The 19,957-nt window shown below is 41.4% G+C and overlaps 1 protein-coding gene across 1 annotated transcript; it reads left to right on the forward strand.

Annotated features, from left to right (window-relative positions):
• The first annotated feature begins 786 nt into the window (after window positions 1-786).
• Window positions 787-18,178, forward strand: LOC139462103 (myoglobin-like). The gene is made up of 14 exons (XM_071243604.1): window positions 787-868; window positions 2,908-3,003; window positions 4,143-4,262; window positions 8,112-8,230; window positions 8,550-8,564; window positions 9,159-9,258; window positions 10,316-10,433; window positions 11,285-11,336; window positions 11,876-11,939; window positions 14,309-14,384; window positions 15,255-15,356; window positions 16,320-16,416; window positions 16,792-16,862; window positions 18,093-18,178. The coding sequence occupies exons 1-14, from the start codon at window positions 800-802 to the stop codon at window positions 18,149-18,151; spliced, it is 1,158 nt and encodes a 385-aa protein (XP_071099705.1). The 5' UTR covers window positions 787-799; the 3' UTR covers window positions 18,152-18,178.
• The last annotated feature ends 1,779 nt before the right edge of the window (window positions 18,179-19,957 follow it).

A 19,957-nucleotide genomic window follows, 5' to 3' on the forward strand; every position in this document is an offset into this window, starting at 1 on the left:
TATCCCAGCTTAGGGCCAGTGATAAAAACCATGCAGAAGGCCCATGCATATATATCAAAGTTTACTTATACAGATAGGCTGGGCGAGTGTGGTCATTTTCACGATACCCGAAGCTAGCCCGAAGTCTGGATTATTTAACCGACTTTTTCGCATAGATCTGAAACATTCACAGTCACTGTATTTTTTGCCGGTGACTGCGCGAAAATGGCTCGCTTAGATTTGACCGACTATGATGTCTCCATGAAGACTGGTTTCATTCTGGAGGATCCACTGGTAGGTTGTGTAGACTTATGATTATATGATGATAGTTATTATGATTACACGAACACGCACACACACGCACGCACTCACACACACATATATAAATATATATATCAGAAACGCTTCCAATGATGGATGTTACATGTACATAATAATAGAATAATAAATTATATTTTAATTGCATTGCGATGGGGGTGGGGGTGGGGGGGTGGGGGGCGGGGGGTGGGGGCACGGGTGGCCCAATCGTTTAATGGCAAACGTCTGAGAGCTGCATCACTTCGGGCTTTCCTCCCACATTAAGCTGACACGCCGTGATATAACTGGAATACTGTTAAAAGCGGCTTTGAACTCAACTTACTCCTCTAATTGCTTTGCATGTCTTGAATCAGTTTTCACCTTTATACCCAAATACGTTTCATCATAAAAAACCTGATGAAATAATTCATAGAATTGCGCGAGTGTCGTTACGATTATTTAACCGAGGTTCTCGCATAGATCAGAAACATTCACTGTATGTGTTGCCGGTGACAGCGAAAAAATGGCTCGCTTAGATTTGACCGACTATGATGTCTCCATGAAGACTGGTTTCGTTCTGGAGGATCCACTGGTAGGTTGTGTAGACTTGTGATTATACATAAGTTGGTTGTTATGATGCACACGCACACGCACACGCACACACGCACAGGCTCGCATACGTACACGCACACACGAACGCACACACACACGCACGCATACGTACACACACGCACGCACACGAACGCATACGTACACACACGCACATACATGCACACACGCACGCACACACACGCACGCACACACACGCACACACATATATATGTATCCTATCACTGGTCGTTAATTCAAAATGTCATTTTGTCATTTCGATAAAACAATTTGAGCCCTCATATGTGAAGTCTTCTTTGACAAAACATTCAGTCATTTCAAATGCAAACTTTTCTCAGAACATTACATCGGCAATGCCTCCAATGATGAAAGTGTTGAACACATTTGAGGCTATAATTATGACATATTTTCCACCATCTATTGACAAAGTTACATCAACATAATAATAGAAGTCCAAATTATGATGAATTGCATGTCATAAATCCATGTTACACCTTTATACCCAAACACGTTTCATCATAATGACTTGCATCCGTAACTGACGAAATAATTCCGTGAATTGCACGAGATTCAAGATTTGCATAACTCTGCAGACTAACGGTTATACTGAGTTCTGTTGTTTAATACATACTAAATATATTGGAGAAAATATCTTGGATACGAATAACAATGTTGTGATAAAAATGAAACGTATACAAGTATTGTTATAGTAAAAACATAATCGATTTTTATTCAATAAGCTTTGTTTGTCTTACTATTTAAAAATGATGAGATGCCTTTATTTCCATAAATTCTGAATAAATAGAGACGGATCAAGCCTAGCTATAGGTTATCTCGACGACCTCCCCAATGTGCGAGTAGTTATACCGGGGAGTATCGGAGCTACCCATTTGGTTGGAAGCGAGATCAAAGGCGCCGCCTTCTACTGGACCACAGACAGTTCACTCAAGCGTTCCCTTAATTCTCCACTCCCTTTATGCGTACACTGGCCTTTCAGTATTACAGGTGGATATCTGCATTCGGGGAGGGGGGGGGGGGGGGGGGGGGGGGGGGGGGCGGCGGGGGCTGCTTTCACCTACGACACCAGGGCGCACAGTGAGGAGTGAGTACTGTTTTACGCCGCTTTTAGCAATATTCCAGCAATATCACGGCGGGCGACACCAGAAATTGTCTTCACACATTGTACCCATGTGAGGATTTGAACCCGGGTCATGGGCGTGGCGATCGTACACTTCCTGAACTGAACTTCCCCACGTTGAAATTTGAGAGGTTTAGTGATGACTTATACAAAAGTGGCATATTTCATCATCGGAAACGTTTCCAACATATTTTCTACTATTAAATCATGTAAAGACAAGCGCATAATGCGGTCAGGCAAAAGATAGCTCTGGTCAGGATTTAAGAGGTTGAATCTGAATTTGTAATTCAATCATTTATATGTGGCCCTTCTAGTGGGTGAACTGAATTTAATACCGCTTTGAACAGTTCTGTTGCAAACATATTAAATAACTACGTGTCAGCTTAAAGCGGGAGGATAACCTCAAGAGACGCAGGTCGTTTTCTAGTCTGGTGTAACCAACGAGCGCGAATATGCTGACAGACCAAGGTAACCAACGAGCGTGAATATGCTGACAGACAAAGGGTTATTATCGTGTCGAATCCTCAATTGAGAACCACTATCAGCAGATCCTGGCACAGCTAAGACTCGCAACTCTGCACAACGAAATCAATGGCGTCGCCACATTCCACTGAACCATACCTGACGCTTATTGATGGCACATTTTTCATAACATAATTTCCATAACAGGTTGTCATCGTTCCATGACTGAAATAATGCCGACGTTACCTGTTAACCCACTCACACCCACACTATCGTCTATGGACCTTATGTTGTAAATTATCTCTCCTCTGACCTCGTCTTATTGGTTTACATTAATAGATACAGTATTATCATAAATCTCCAAGTCCAGCCTCTTCAGTGAAGCCAAAAGATACCAAGCCCTTACTTTCCTGTATTTCCAGACACGGCTGCCGCCTTACTTCGACCCCTGGAACAATGTGGCGCTCCGGTTCACGGAGCTGGTCAGCACCAAGACGATGCGGGAGGAGGTACTGAAGGTGAGAGTAAGCCTGGATAAACCAACTTCAGAAACACTGCCAAACAAATTGCGTGTGTGGTGCGTGAGCGAAGCTTCGTGGGTGAAAGAGTGAGTTTCACGACAACATTAAGGCTGATGGTTCGTTATGATGAAATCCCAGGTCGTGACAATTGATCGATTCGGGGAAATACACGAAAAATGATACGTTGCCGACAAACTGCAATAGGGTGAATTTGCAGATCGACAATTTAACCAACCGATCCCAGCAGTTGCATCACCAGTTTTATCATATTTCACTATGTCCACATGTTTGTTTGTTTGTTGTTTAACGTCGCACTTAGCAACATTCCAGCTTTATGATGGCGATCCGTAAATAATCGAGTCTGAACCAGACAGTCCAGTGATTGACATTATGAGCATCGATCGATGCAGTTGGGATTGATGACATGCATCAACCACGTCAGCGAACCTGACCAGGCCACCCGATCCCATTAGTCGCCTCTTGAGTCGCTGAAGACCCTGGATATGTCCACATGAACAATTGTGTGGTCCGTTACTTATTTTGACATTGGTTTTACGCCAACTGTTGATTTTGGAAAAAGATTGACGTCGAGGTATCTAACGATAAACGATTATGTTGTTTTATTAATGTCCGTCCTTCGCATAAACTACAAACTAAAGAAAATATAACAATAATTTAGACAATTAAACTTCATTTATACAAAGGGTCACGGCTGGACCAGTCATCTAAGGCGACGGAAATATCATATGCAGCTTTGGGTCGCTCATTCGCTTTATTTTCGATGGAGTCAAAGATTTCGACCTACGGGATTTATGTAGATGCATATCATATGATTCTTTACAACCCTTTTGCCCGTCATATTGTTGGAATAAGGAGGGCTTCGCACCCACTGAAGGCCTGATGGGGTAAGCCGTGTACTTCAAGAGTTCACTCGTCACGCCGATAGTCCCGGGTGCAATTCCCCACATGGGTACAATATGTCATGGGTATCGCAACATTGCTTCAATGTTGCTAAAATCAGCTTAGAACAAGTCATTCACCAACACCAACTGATTTGTGGTTCACGTTTTCGGACGTTCGTTCGATGACACACTCACTGTAACACACATTAACAATTGTCATCTGTCCCTCTGCAGCTGCCCGTGCTGGATGTCAATCGCCTGTGTGGGATGAAGGAGGAGAGACTAGCCCATCTCCAGCTTACAGTCATGACGTCTGGATACCTCTGGCAGAATGGACTTCATGACGTCCCAAAGGTCAGACACTCATCAATCGTAAATAAGCTCAGAATCGTAATCATACTGCTCACCTAAAGCATATCAGGACAGCCGTCGTGATCATATGTACGAATTGATCGATAATTCCGTATGTAATCTGACGGACTATGATCAACGGTGTGCTGCTGAGTTTCAGTTTTGCCACAGATTTTCTGTAACAGAAACTTGTTTCTTAGAAGATAGGTAATTAACTTTTAGATTGATCAGCACTACAAAACTTGCAACAAATTGGTTCTTGCTGCCAACGTCAGTTCAGTTATCCTTTAAAGCTTGATGTTAGAGACAATGTCCAAGCATCACCACCTTCTGGAGAATGTTCAAATACCAACAACCTTCACCAGACAATGTTCAAATACCAACAACCTTCTCCAGACAATGTCCAAATACCAACAACCTTCACCAGACAATGTTCAAATACCAACAACCTTCTCCAGACAATGTTCAAATACCAACAACCTTCACCAGACAATGTCCAAATACCAACAACCTTCTACAGACAATGTCCAAATACCAACAACCTTCTCCAGACAATGTCCAAATACCAACAACCTTCACCAGACAATGTTCAAATACCAACAACCTTCTCCAGACAATGTCCAAATACCAACAACCTTCTCCAGACAATGTTCAAATACCAACAACCTTCACCAGACAATGTTCAAATTCCAACAACCTTCTCCAGACAATGTCCAAATACCAACAACCTTCACCAGACAATGTCCAAATACCAACAACCTTCTCCAGACAATGTCCAAATACCAACAACCTTCTACAGACAATGTCCAAATACCAACAACCTTCTACAGACAATGTCCAAATACCAACAACCTTCTACAGACAATGTTCAAATACCAACAACCTTCACCAGACAATGTTCAAATACCAACAACCTTCACCAGACAATGTCCAAATACCAACAACCTTCACCAGACAATGTCCAAATACCAACAACCTTCTACAGACAATGTTCAAATACCAACAACCTTCTACAGACAATGTCCAAATACCAACAACCTTCACCAGACAATGTCCAAATACCAACAACCTTCTACAGACAATGTCCAAATACCAACAACCTTCACCAGACAATGTCCAAATACCAACAACTTTCACCAGACAATGTCCAAATACCAACAACCTTCACCAGACAATGTCCAAATACCAACAACCTTCTACAGACAATGTTCAAATACCAACAACCTTCTACAGACAATGTTCAAATACCAACAACCTTCACCAGACAATGTCCAAATACCAACAACCTTCCACAGACAATGTCCAAAAACCAACAACCTTCTACAGACAATGTCCAAATACCAACAACCTTCTCCAGACAATGTTCAAATACCAACAACCTTCACCAGACAATGTCCAAATACCACCAAGCTTCTACAGACAATGTCCAAATACCAACAACCTTCTACAGACAATGTTCTAATACCAACAACCTTCACCAGACAATGTTCAAATACCAACAACCTTCACCAGACAATGTCCAAATACCAACAACCTTCTACAGACAATGTCCAAATACCAACAACCTTCTACAGACAATGTTCAAATACCAACAACCTTCACCAGACAATGTCCAAATACAAGCAACCTTCTACAGACAATGTTCAAATATCAACAACCTTCACCAGACAATGTCCAAATACAAGCAACCTTCTACAGACAATGTCCAAATACCAACAACCTTCACCAGACAATGTTCAAATACCAACAACCTTCACCAGACAATGTTCAAATACCAACAACCTTCACCAGACAATGTCCAAATACAAGCAACCTTCTACAGACAATGTTCAAATATCAACAACCTTCACCAGACAATGTCCAAATACAAGCAACCTTCTACAGACAATGTCCAAATACCAACAACCTTCTACAGACAATGTTCAAATACCAACAACCTTCACCAGACAATGTCCAAATACCAACAACCTTCACCAGACAATGTCCAAATACCAACAACTTTCACCAGACAATGTCCAAATACCAACAACCTTCTACAGACAATGTCCAAATACCAACAACCTTCTACAGACAATGTTCAAATACCAACAACCTTCTACAGACAATGTTCAAATATCAACAACCTTCACCAGACAATGTCCAAATACAAGCAACCTTCTCCAGACAATGTCCAAATACCAACAACCTTCACCAGACAATGTCCAAATACCAACAACCTTCACCAGACAATGTCCAAATACCAACAAGCTTCTTCAGACAATGTCCAAATACCAACAACCTTCTACAGACAATGTTCAAATACCAACAACCTTCACCAGACAATGTTCAAATACCAACAACCTTCACCAGACAATGTCCAAATACCAACAACCTTCTACAGACAATGTTCAAATACCAACAACCTTCTCCAGACAATGTCCAAGTACCAACAACCTTCACCAGACAATGTCCAAATACCAACAACCTTCACCAGACAATGTCCAAATACCAACAACCTTCTACAGACAATGTCCAAATACCAACAACCTTCTAAAGACAATGTTCAAATACAAGAACCTTCTACAGACAATGTCCAAATACCAACAACCTTCTTCAGACAATGTCCAAATACAAGCAACCTTCCACAGACAATGTCCAAATACCAACAACCTTCGCCAGACAATGTCCAAATACAAGCAACCTTCTACAGACAATGTTCAAATACCAACAACCTTCACCAGACAATGTCCAAATACAAGCAACCTTCTACAGACAATGTTCAAATACCAACAACCTTCACCAGACAATGTCCAAATACAAGCAACCTTCACCAGACAATGTCCAAATACAAGCAACCTTCCACAGACAATGTCCAAATACCAACAACCTTCACCAGACAATGTTCAAATACAAGAACCTTCTACAGACAATGTCCAAATACCAACAACCTTCTTCAGACAATGTCCAAATACCAATAACATTCTACAGACAATGTCCAAATACCAACAACCTTCTACAGACAATGTCCAAATACCAACAACCTTCTAAAGACAATGTTCAAATACACGAACCTTCTACAGACAATGTCCAAATACCAACAACCTTCTTCAGACAATGTCCAAATACAAGCAACCTTCCACAGACAATGTCCAAATACCAACAACCTTCGCCAGACAATGTCCAAATACAAGCAACCTTCTACAGACAATGTTCAAATACCAACAACCTTCACCAGACAATGTCCAAATACAAGCAACCTTCTACAGACAATGTTCAAATACCAACAACCTTCACCAGACAATGTCCAAATACAAGCAACCTTCACCAGACAATGTCCAAATACAAGCAACCTTCCACAGACAATGTCCAAATACCAACAACCTTCTAAAGACAATGTTCAAATACATGAACCTTCTACAGACAATGTCCAAATACCAACAACCTTCTTCAGACAATGTCCAAATACCAATAACATTCTACAGACAATGTCCAAATACCAACGACCTTTTACAGACATTGTCCAAATGCTAACAACGTTCTACAGACAATGTTCAAATACCAACAACCTTTTACAGACTATGTTCAAATGCCAATAACCTTCTACAGATCTGTCCAAACACCAACAACCTTTTACAGACCACGTTCAAATACAAACAACCTTTTACAGACAATGTTCAAATACCAACAACCTTCTAAAGACAATGTTGAAATACAACAACCTACTACATGCAATGTTCAAATACAAGAACCTTCTACAGACTATGTTCTAATACAAACAACCTTCTACAGACAATGTTCAAATATTCAAATACCAACAACCTTCTCCAGACAATGTTCAAATACTGCAATTCTTTGAATTGTTATCAATTCCAGGTCCTGCCCAAGTGTTTGGCTGTTCCCTTATATCGGATGTTTGAGAAACACGGGTTCCAGCCCGTCATCACATACGCTGATTTGTACCTGTCGAATACCATACTGAAGGATCCGAAAGAGTGAGATTGTTTTACGTTGTAATTGCACCCCATCGAATTGTAGTTTTATACATGTGTACCTAATTCACGAATTATCATATATGATTTTATACATAGCATGCGATTTGTGAAAAACATAACGGTTATAATATTTATTTATTTAAAACGGATTTTTTATTGATGTTGACATATCTCGTGCTCTTTGGGAAAGTTGTCATTTGATCAAGGAAAGCGGCGATTGGTGCCGATATATTTTTTGTCATGATTATTCATTTGAGAGTTAGATGTTTGTACCCGGTATGCTTCTTCACTTTTATTATAAAACAATGATCTGTTTCAGACCTGCTGTTATCGAGTAAGTGAATATATTTTCTCTTTTTGAAATAAAAGGCTTCTTACTCATCTGCAGTTGATGCACGATCACTGACACTAGCCGTTTGGATTTCAAAAGAGGCAACTGAAATGTAAATCAGATTAATGCAACGACTGTGTTAAAAGAAACCAGTGCTTTGAGGCGGAAGTTTGCACGTTATCGATATAGTGATGGGTTGTTTACGAAAGTGATCAACGCAAATGATTTCCTTTAGTTTGTGGTAAGATTATATCTTAATATGGCGCAATACTGCTTAAAACCTTTCACATCGCAAATAGCTCTATTGTATGAGTTGTGATGATTTCCAGGGCAGGTCATTTAATTCGTATTTAGGAAAATGTTACTGAGATGACTGAATGTCATTTTATTCACACAGCATTGAAGCTCTCGTGAAGGAATATTTACAATGAACCCCCGTCAACCTGAAAACCATAATTTCCTAACGAGTAGCGCTGGGGATATTACTGTTACTCTCTCTCTCTCTCTCTCTCTCTCTCTCTCTCTCTCTCTCTCGCTCTCTCTCTCTCTCTCTCTCTCTCTCTCTCTCTCTGGATTGTCGCGCTTTTGTTGTTGCAGGAACTTCGCTGCCATTATCGACATGATGGGAGGGTCGGAATGGCTGTGGTTCTTCGCCGTGGGGATCAGAGTCGAGCAGGACTTTGCAGAGGCTACGCAGGTAGGGTGAGTGAGGTGATATGCAACGTGGCATCGGCAATACTTCAGACACCGTGCGGCGAGTTATGCAGGTATAGTGAGAGAGTAAGTGAGTATGGTTTTACGCTTTTAGCAATATTCCAGCTACATTTCTATAACGAACTGACGTATATAACGAACTGTTTTTCCCTGTCCGTTTGCTGAATATATGCTTATAACGAACTACGGTTATAATGAACTAAAATTAGTTGCCCTTTTGAGTGCGTTTTAACCATAGTTTACTGTAGTTTAGGATCAAGTTATATCCCCATACAGGTCTTTGCCGACCCTTGACTCTACAATCAGCGCTCCCGCATGTCCCAAAATATGGACAATGACATATAGGGTGTGTCTTAGAAAAATCAGCAATACAATTTCATTATAGTTATGAGAACTTCGGATTCTTTTCAGATCTTTTCAGATCTTTTGTCGTTTGGAAACACATGACCTGATATATTAACTTACTCCGCTCTCGAAACTCTCGCCGTCCTTGTCAAGATTGATATATATGTTTTGCGTTATTACGTTTAATGATGCGCAAAACGAGGTTTGACTATTATGTGTGTAGGGCGCACTGTATGTTGCCCATTGTCTGTGGCGGATGAGGGTTTTGTGGATTGGGTTGAGTGGACGAAGAGTTATGTCTAGCAAACAACTTGGGTTGAAGGCATTTCATGAATTAGATATGAAAATCCTGTGTACATGCACTTGAACCCACGGATTGACAAGGTCATATATCATTGTATTGTATTTTTCGCTGTTTTTAAACATACCAAAATATGTTAAAAGATGGTACTTGTTGTTACCCTGCCACGGAATTAAGGAGTTAAAACAAGGGGACTGGTATACACACGCGCGCGCACGCGCGCACATGCATACACGACGCTATATAAGTGCAATAATCTTGATTCACTGAATCAAGGGAGGGGGGGGGGGAGGTCGCCAGAAGTAAGGAATCTATAATACGGTTGTAAGCGACGTTGTACCCAATTACTCACTCTTCACATGTACTGATGGTCATCTTTTATATCATTTGCCAGGCGTTCCAGAACGTCCTCGATGGAACCGACGAAAATGATGCAGAAAAGATCGCCAGGTCGCTTGACGTAATATCTGACGCTGTCCACAACATGCAGAACACAATGAAACGGTTTCACGGTAAGTAACACACCATACCGGTTCCATTGTAGTCCATCGTCAGTCGCATTGCCAAACATAATTACATTGTACCTCTTCGTTTCTAATAGTCGGTAGGGAACTCTGACGATATAGTCTACCGAAAATAGATAGCACACACAGACACGCACGCTCGCACGCATTGTTTGAATATATTGGATCATGTAAACTTGTAATTGTAATAAATGCTTTTATGTATTTAAATCTAATTTCTATATAATGATTGTTTTGGGGTATTTTTTGTTTATCGCCATCCATATATGTACTTTATGTGTCTAAATATATTAAAATTGCGTTGGGTGAGTGAATATGGCTTAACACTGCTGTTAGCAATGGTACAACAATATCATCTGTTTACGCGTGTAGTGAATAGAACCCTCTTTCGGTTCGAGGAGGGACCGTTTTAACCATTAGATTATTCCACAATCCTTTCTTGTTAAAAAGAGGCGGTCGGTTAACCAAGTGCTTAAAGCGTTCACTCGTCAGGCCAAAGACCCAGGATCGAATCTCCATATGGGTGAAATGTGTTAAGCCCATTTCTGCTGTCCCCGCCGTGATATTGCTGGCGTAAAACATACTCACTCCTTCTTGTAAAAAAATGAAAGATGTTTTGGACTGAGTGACTTCATTTTCAGGAAGCAATGATGTGATGGTTTGTAATTCATAACTTATAATCTTCGGTTTCCTTTTCTGTTATGGTTTCCAGTTATTACCGCACACAGGGTAAAAAATAGGAATGTTATAACTTTTTTATAAACAGACATTCGATTAATTATGATTTCGTTAAATATGAATTAGTGAACACGTGTATTCAAATTGATCTTTCATTTCAGAAAACCTAACAGTTGAAGGTTTTTTCCCGAAAATGACGACTTTCTTTGGCGGGTAAGTTTATCACTTAAGACGACGCCTGAACCATGGTGTATGGAACACAATAGCTGACAAAATACTTGGTGTGTGTATACACCTACATGAAGTGGTGCTTGTGACACAGCAGTTAAACAATTACAAAACTGAACACCTTCAAGACGAAACCAATGGCGTACGCATCTTTGGTAATAGGTGACAGACGAGAGGAATTACTTTCTCCAAATATAAATGGTCTGTCTTCAAAAACAAAGACGGTGTGGTTGTACTCATTTCTATCCAGATAAAATGAAGTCAAACATTCTATATTTTACCACTATATATCACCATTTACACGAATTGCACGTTCAGCACACATCCCTTCAAATGATGTGACCACGTGTTCAAATGACGTTTTCTCATTGGACAAGGAGTGAGTTTGGTTTTACGTCGCTTTGTACCAATGTCGGGAATCGAACCAGGGTCTTCGGCGTGACGAGCGAACGCTTTAACCACTAGGCTACCCGACCGCCCCTCTTCTGCTGGAGTAGATATGTATATTCGTGTCTTGGTTTCAGGTACGGGGAACTGGGGCTGCATGAGGGCCTTATATTTGAAGGCGTAAAAGAGGAGCCGATTAAGGTGCGTGAGGGGGTTGTGGTGCAAGAGACCGACCATTTAAAGCTCTTGAATTACTTTTACTTTAACTTTTTTTTCCTCCTTTTTTTCAATACATCCATTGCAAGCAAACACATATTTCTTTTGTAAAATGTGAGGCCAATTATTTTTCCAGTATTGTTTAGAACGTTTGTTTTTTTAACAATCGTCTTTTAGCTGTGTACTGGGGACAAGAAGGAGTAAATAGAACCAGGTATACAAGCTTAATTAATGTTTCCCTGCGAAATGACTTAAGTGACGTCAACTTCAGTTTCACGCTGTGAGATATGAACAATCAATCATGTGCCCTGTCGAAATATCTTTAGAGACCCGTGAAGATCCGGTGTAGAATAGGTCATCAGCAACCCGTGCTTGCCGTAAAAGGCGACTGTGTTTATCGCAAGAGGCGACTAACGGGATCGGGTTGTCAGGCTCGCTGACTTGGTTGATGCATGGCATCGTATCCTTATTGCGCCGATCGATGTTCATGATATCAATCACTGAATTGTCTGGTCCAGACTCGATATTTTAGCACCGCCGTCATATAGCTCGAATATTGCTGAGTGCGGCGTTAAACAATAAACAAACAAATCAGTTTCACGCTGTAAGATATAAAAAAAAAATAATCATGCACACTGTTGAAATATGTACTCTTCACCAAAAGAAACGCAAAGCCAGATTTGTGTGTGGTAGGAAAATACATTTATACGAGGAACCGTACAAGGTTTTGAGCCAAAATGTTGTGGAGAGAACACTTGGGGATTCTAGTCATCTCAGTTATCGGTACAAAGGAAAAGTCCAAGGTGAAGGTCAGCTACCATCTGGGTGTGTGGTTGACGTCGGTGTAGCCTTCTATCCAATTCATCCTAAAGGTGCACTAGCGGGTTCAAATCCGGGGATCCGGAGGGCAAGGGGAGAAAATCAACGTTGCTGTTGTGTAGACAGGCTCTTGTGATCCGTGCTGTATGCGGTCGAGCGTTGTCCTGCTGGAATACACCGTTGCCCCTGGCTGCAATCCGGAGGACGTGTGGTAGGAGAATTTCGTTGAGGTATCGTTGAGCCGTAAGATTGCCCTGGATATAGACCAAACCTGTCCTGCCATGATGAGAGATAGCCGCCTACATCATAACGCTACACCCACCAAACCTGTCCACTTCCTGTACGCAGTTTCCGGCGTAGCGTCCTCCCACACGTCTGTAGTCCCGTGCTCTTCTATCCTCTCGACGGAGGAGAAATCTTGATTCGTCGCTTAACCAATCATCTCTCCATCGCAGTTGAGGCCATACCCTGTGTTGACGACACCAATGCAGTCGTTGTTGACGATGTTATCGACTCAATATGAAACGTCTTCCTCGTAGACCTGCTGCTCTCAAACGATTTCGTACGGTCTGGTCGGAGATTCTGGACAGTCCGGGTATTTGGGATGCGGTTGAGATGGATGTGGTCTTACTTTCACGTAGGTGGCGCAGTCGGATGTAGCGATCTTGCGCTACATTGAAAACCCTGGCCACAGCTGATCGAGATTCCCCTACCTGCAAGTGGCCTATATGACGTTGTTTCTTTGCACTTCTGTTAATCTTGGCATGTTGTTGAACTGTCACTGTTCCATTAACGCAGATGCCAGGCAATCAAAAACCCTGCACTTTAATACCATTCATAGTGCTGCTGCTCGTGCAGTACGTGCAGTCCCATGGCCCTTTCGTAAATGCACTGGGTGCGTTTTTCCGAATCATACGTGTTTCCCGACTAATGATTTGCATGTCCTTATTGTGATCATTTTGATCCGGGAAATTTGTCACTATAACACATTAAACCTCTTGGTCCACTAATTTTGCTTTTATGGCAAAAAATATCCGTTTTGCGTTTCTCTTACCTGAAGAGTATATTTAATTTTCGGAACAACCGTTCGTAAACGGTTGATGTTAATGTATTCATCGCTACTTAACATTTCTTGCTGTAACGGAGTTTGAGACAATAGAAACGTCGTTGTTGTTTGTTGTCAGCAACATTCCAGCAATATGGCGGTGGTCTGTAATCAAGTGACAGTCCAGTGATTGACATCATAAGGGTCGATCTATACGGTGATGTGCATCAACAAAGTCAGCGAGCCCAACCACACCCGATCCTGTTAGTCGCCACTTACAACAAGAGAAGACCAATTCTAACCTGGATCTTCACAATCATGCTGATAGCGCTGATGGAGCCAGAAAGTAGCATTGCCTTCAACGTAATAGAGAGATTATGGAATTCATGTAATAAGACATTTAGGTTGCAATGAACCTTCCCTCAACAATAACAATAACATACAAACGCGTTCGTAGACAAGCAAATGATTCAAGTGTCTCTTGTTTCAGGCCAAAGGTGCCAACGCAGGCCAATCCCCTGTGATGAAGGCTCTTGACGCTCTGCTGGGGATAGAACACGAGGAGAGTGAGTTGTCTCCCTTTCTTATCTCTCAAGCTATAACATAGATGCACAAATGCGTTTCCATTGCTACACTAAAAGAAAGTAAATGCGGGGGTAAGAGAGTAAGGGTTAATGGTTAGAGAGTCAGGTTTTCGCCGCTTTCAGTTACATCTCGGTGTGTCGGTTTAATGTGTCGGCACCATACCCGTCCTCGTGGGTTTCACCAGAGTGGTTAACTTCTGAGACCTGCATCACTTCGGGTTTTCCTCCCACAGTAAACTGACAGGAATATTATTCAAAGCGGCGTTAAACCCAACTCGCTCACTCACTCACCCCTGACCCATTTGTCAATATAGCTTCGTTTCGGAAGTATCGTCACCAACTCCTCGTCCTCATTGGTTCATAGTTTGTCATCAGCTGTTCAATGTCATCTTGGAGGTTTCCGGTCTACACGCCAGGAAAGTGTACCAGAACACTCCTATGTCTCCGATTGGCTACAGATCATAAAATATTTTTAAGATCTATAAACCAGTCTCTTCCTAACCGCTTACCTCCAAATATATCATCTATATTTCATCGAAAGTGAACTTAAAATGAGGATTCAAGATCGAAAACTAAAACAGTTTGCAGTTTCGTAATGCCATCTTGTTTTCAAAAGCCGATACCTGTTTTTGTTTTCGAGCTGAATCCTTTTTCAAAGATCATTTCTTTTTCAGGTCTAGTACTGCCAATTCAGGCCAAGTGAAGCTCTTGAAACTCATATATGTTCCGATAAACATAACCCTGATTTGAACTGTCCATAAAGAAATAGTATTATTTCAATTACTTGTTCCAAGTGAGTAAATAACAAGCGATACATATGTTAACAGTTGGTTGTTAATGTTGTCTACACAGAGAGACATGCTTATACCGAGGAGATCATCACCTATATGGTACCAAACCATGGGCGGCTCATGCGGGACTTGCGTCAGAGGCCCAAACAGCTGAAGGCAGTCGGTAAGTCCTTTCAGTTTTTAAAGACGAGATGTTAAGCAAGTTAAAAATAGAAATATTTAGGAGTAAGATCACCAAGAATGGAGGTTAACGCATTGTTCAAGATTATTATTCCCCGCCACATAGTCACGTTTCGTTTCCGTAGCATGACTCGGAAACCGTTTAATATTATATTACGAAACATTGCATATGTATCAATATACTGACTCCGACTAGTCCTAGGTTTATATTTGGGGGCAAGGGTGGCCCAGTCGTCTAAGGCGCCGCGATTCGCTGTGCAGAGTTGCGTCCCTTGGGCACGCCAGAAACCTATGATTGTGGGTTTGAATCCCGGCTCGCTCCAATTATGTTTCCAGGTTTGTCAGCACCATACCCGTGCTCGTCTGAGACCTTCACTTCATGCTTTCCTCCCACATTCACCTGACACCCCGTGATTTAACTGAATACTGTTTAAGGAGGCGTTAAACCCAACTCACCCACTTACTCACTTCTTTTATTCCCTTAATGCCGAGCGCCAGGCAGGGTATACGTAAGAACGAGTACTTTCTTTTGACGTGCAGGGAATCGAACCAACGGCCTTCCGCTACAGACAGACGCTCTATCCACTACACTACGGAGGCAGTGTTTTATGGCACCAGGGTTTGAACGGGGTTATAGTATATTCGCTAATGAGATAAAACAATTCGGGGTAGAATCTTGGCAGCAAGGTTGAAAACATCAGAATCCATCAATGATGTTGCCAGAACTTTTATCGCTTCCTCCTTTCTAAATGTCTTTGACACCGTGACACATAGACATGGGGCATATTAAATGTAAGCTCCTTTTATGTCCTTTCTATACATAAAAGTGTTTAATACTTCAATTAAGAATTATCAGTCAAAAGCTGTTCATGATATAGATGACTGACTGAAATGCATTGCACCAAACTCACTGCCCACTACAAGACACGTGGATATGTTTGTACAGTCGAGTCCAGCAGTAACGCTGACCTGAAGCAGGCCTACAACAACCTGGTCCAGACCATCCTCAAGTTCAGGTCCTACCACGTGCAGATTGTAACCAAGTGAGTCCATAGAAAATTGTCCAAGGTAATAAAACTTCACATGACCATAAAAACTCAGACGCTATGTCCTTGGTCTGAAGTGGCTGAGTCTGGCATTCCTAATATGCAAATCCATTACCTATCACCCTTTTTAATGTTTGAAGCATACTTGTCATGGTGAGGTGTAAAACATAATGAAATTATTTGGGGCCATAATTTCAACAAAGATAACAATTCATTGGCGATTTTTGGTCCAACTCAAAAAATGGTTTCGCGAATTATTTCTATTCATATTTTTAATATTTGAAATGCACCCCAACCAATAATGCCCTCATATTTGTCCGAACCTTAATCTAACAGAACTTAAGAACTCAAGGATATTCCTTTTTATTCCAGGTACGTGATTCAAGGCGCTAAGAAGAATTTCCCACCAGAAATACAGGAGAGCTTCCGACCAGTGCAACAGTGTAAGTAATAATACTCATAGTGTTTTTTTGTTTCTATGTACTAGCGGCCCGTGGTCATTGTGGGCTAGAATAGGTCCACAGGATTTTTTGCTGGCCGTACCACGGGGATTCTGGGTTGGAATAGGTCCACTACCATCTGTGCTGGCCGTACCACGGGGATTCCGGGTTAGAATAGGTCCACTACAATCTGTGCTGGCCGTACCACGGGGATTCCGGGTTAGAATAGGTCCACTACAATCTGTGCTGGCCGTACCACGGGGATTCCGGGTTAGAATAGGTCCACTACAATCTGTGCTGGTCGTACCACGGGGATTCCGGGTTAGAATAGGTCCACTACAATCTGTGCTGGCCGTACCACGGGGATTCCGGGTTGGAATAGGTCCACTACAATCTGTGCTGGCCGTACCACGGGGATTCCGGGTTGGAATAGGTCCACTACAATCTGTGCTGGCCGAACCACGGGGATTCCGGGTTGGAATAGGTCCACTACAATCTGTGCTGGCCGTACCACGGGGATTCCGGGTTAGAATAGGTCCACTACAATCTGTGCTGGCCGTACCATGGGGATTCCGGGTTGGAATAGGTCCACTACAATCTGTGCTGGCCGTACCACGGGGATTCCGGGTTGGAAAAGGTCCACTACAATCTATGCTGGTCGTACCACTGGGATTCTGGGTTAGAATAGGCTCAGAGCAACCTATGCTTGTTGGTGACTTAATGGACCTGGTGGTCTGGCTCAGTGACTTGCTTCATTGCTTGGCATCGTACCCGACGGCGTGGATTGTTGCTCACAGTATCGATCACTGGATTGTCTTGTCCAGATTATTTGCAGACAGATGTCACACAATTAGAATATTGCTAATCAACTTTGTTGAAATACATTTAGTCTATCTGTGGTCCTATGGTGTTTCTGATGAGGTTCAAAGATGGTGAATATTTCAATCTGTGTACATGGTTTCTTTGACAGATCACTAAACCTGAAAACTCACTGTTTACGCTAAGGACAATGTGTTTAACGCCTCTTTGTACATTATTTCATTTATATGACGAGCAGGTCAGCTGGATGTGAGAGGAAAGACCGAAATTATACAGGTCTTAGACCTTAATCACTTCGGTGAACCCCACGATTAATGGTGCTGACAAACCTAGAAACACCACCAGGGTGATATTTTCTCTTCAACAAGTTCTTGTTTTTTCATATTTTCAAATTTCTGCCATGTATATTTCCAGTCATCGTTAGCTATGTGAAGGGGATGAGAGATGACTGCAAGACCGGGACAACCAGCTGAACCTTCATCAACTGATCGACATACGTCACCATGACAACTTATCTGCATAATATCACATCTTTAGTGTACTGCTTAATGGCCACATACTTATCCTATTCTTCAATATCAATATCTGTTCCTATTTTCAAGTGAAAAAATCTTTAATTTCTATTTTCGGGTGTTTATACCTGATCAACTGATCGATCACATGAATGATTATTGATATGGTTTTTATTTTTATTTTTTATTACTATACGTTTTCCTACAATCTGACCTACAATCACAACACAGAACACACTTTCTATAGGTTTACAAGTACTATTAAAATGTCCAGAATATGCAAGTTTAAGAAATGCATCAGTATGTTTGAAATGGGCCATCTCGTGAAAAGCTGTATTATATGCTCCAAACGAACATGTTATTTTAGTTATCCGTGTTATCACACCTCATATTTCTTTTGAGGGCTCAGAAGCCAATATAAATATATGATTAAATTCATGTTGTAACCCCGTTCTACCTCTTCTGAAACTACAACGTGAAGGTAGCGCTGTAACCTTGGGCCTTTGGGCCATATATACAAATAAACAAATATTGTCTGTCTGTGTTCTTTTGGTGTTCTTTCTACATGTGTGTACAGTTTCATCAGTATTGTTTCTTTCCCTTAACACATTTTGCCAAGCATCTGATCACAGGGTGACTAAATGTAGTAATATGATCCTTAAACAAGCATTTAAGAAAAATTCAGCTCGGGTTAAAGGTAGGCTATTCCAAGGAGAAGATAATCAAAATGCGTCGGACTGGTCTTTTCGATTGTAAGAGTGCGGTTCTGAAATCTGGTCAGCTGTTGTTTGTATCATGAGTTCATCAAAATGCCATATCATATACTGCAAGGAGCGACAGCTAAGACACAATTCTCATCAGAGTGGGTTGTGAGTTGGCTTTTCTGTCGAAATAACAATATTTCAGCTATATCACAGCACGGGACACCAGAAAGTGGGTTCACACATTGTACCCATTGTGGGAGTCTTTCCTGTAACGAGTGAACCCTTTAACCCCTCGGCTACCCCACCGCCCCATTCTCATCACAACGCAATATTCAGTAGAATATAATCCTGTACCAAGCTTTGACCTATATTGTTTCTTGTCAACATCTTCTTTGTACAGATCAGAAATGGACACTGGGACATCAAAACCTTTGTTGTTTCTTGTCAACATCATCTTTGTACAGATCAGAAATGGACACTGGGACATCAAAACCTTTGTTGTTTCTTGTCAACATCATCTTTGTACAGATCAGAAATGGACACTGGGACATCAAAACCTTTGTTGTTTCTTGTCAACATCTTCTTTGTACAGATCAGAAATGGACACTGGGACATCAAAACCTTTGTTGTTTCTTGTCAACGTCTTCTTTGTACAGATCAGAAATGGACACTGGGACATCAAAACCTTTGTTGTTTCTTGTCAACATCATCTTTGTACAGATCAGAAATGGACACTGGGACATCAAAACCTTTGTTGTTTCCAGCATATAATATAATGGTTCTTGTTCTCACCACCGTATTGTCGCCTTCTTGTTTAGACCTCCTGTGTGGCTCAATAATAAGAAGGTCATATGTATCGAAATACATTTCGCAACGTTAATGTGTGTGGTAGAGTAAAATCCATGTAAGACTCTTTGATCTGCTAAAGACTTCGTTGTTTGTGTAACATACAAATGTTTAGGATTCGAACAAGTGCAAAACGTGAAAGCAGTACACATTAAAATAGGTTCAGATCTACACCACTTTCAAACATTGAATCATAACGAAAATTTTCAAATGTAAA

The sequence above is a fragment of the Haliotis cracherodii genome, unplaced genomic scaffold (genome assembly GCF_022045235.1).
Source record: "Haliotis cracherodii isolate W230 unplaced genomic scaffold, xgHalCrac1.p SCAF_15, whole genome shotgun sequence".
Taxonomy (NCBI): Eukaryota; Metazoa; Mollusca; class Gastropoda; order Lepetellida; family Haliotidae; genus Haliotis; species Haliotis cracherodii.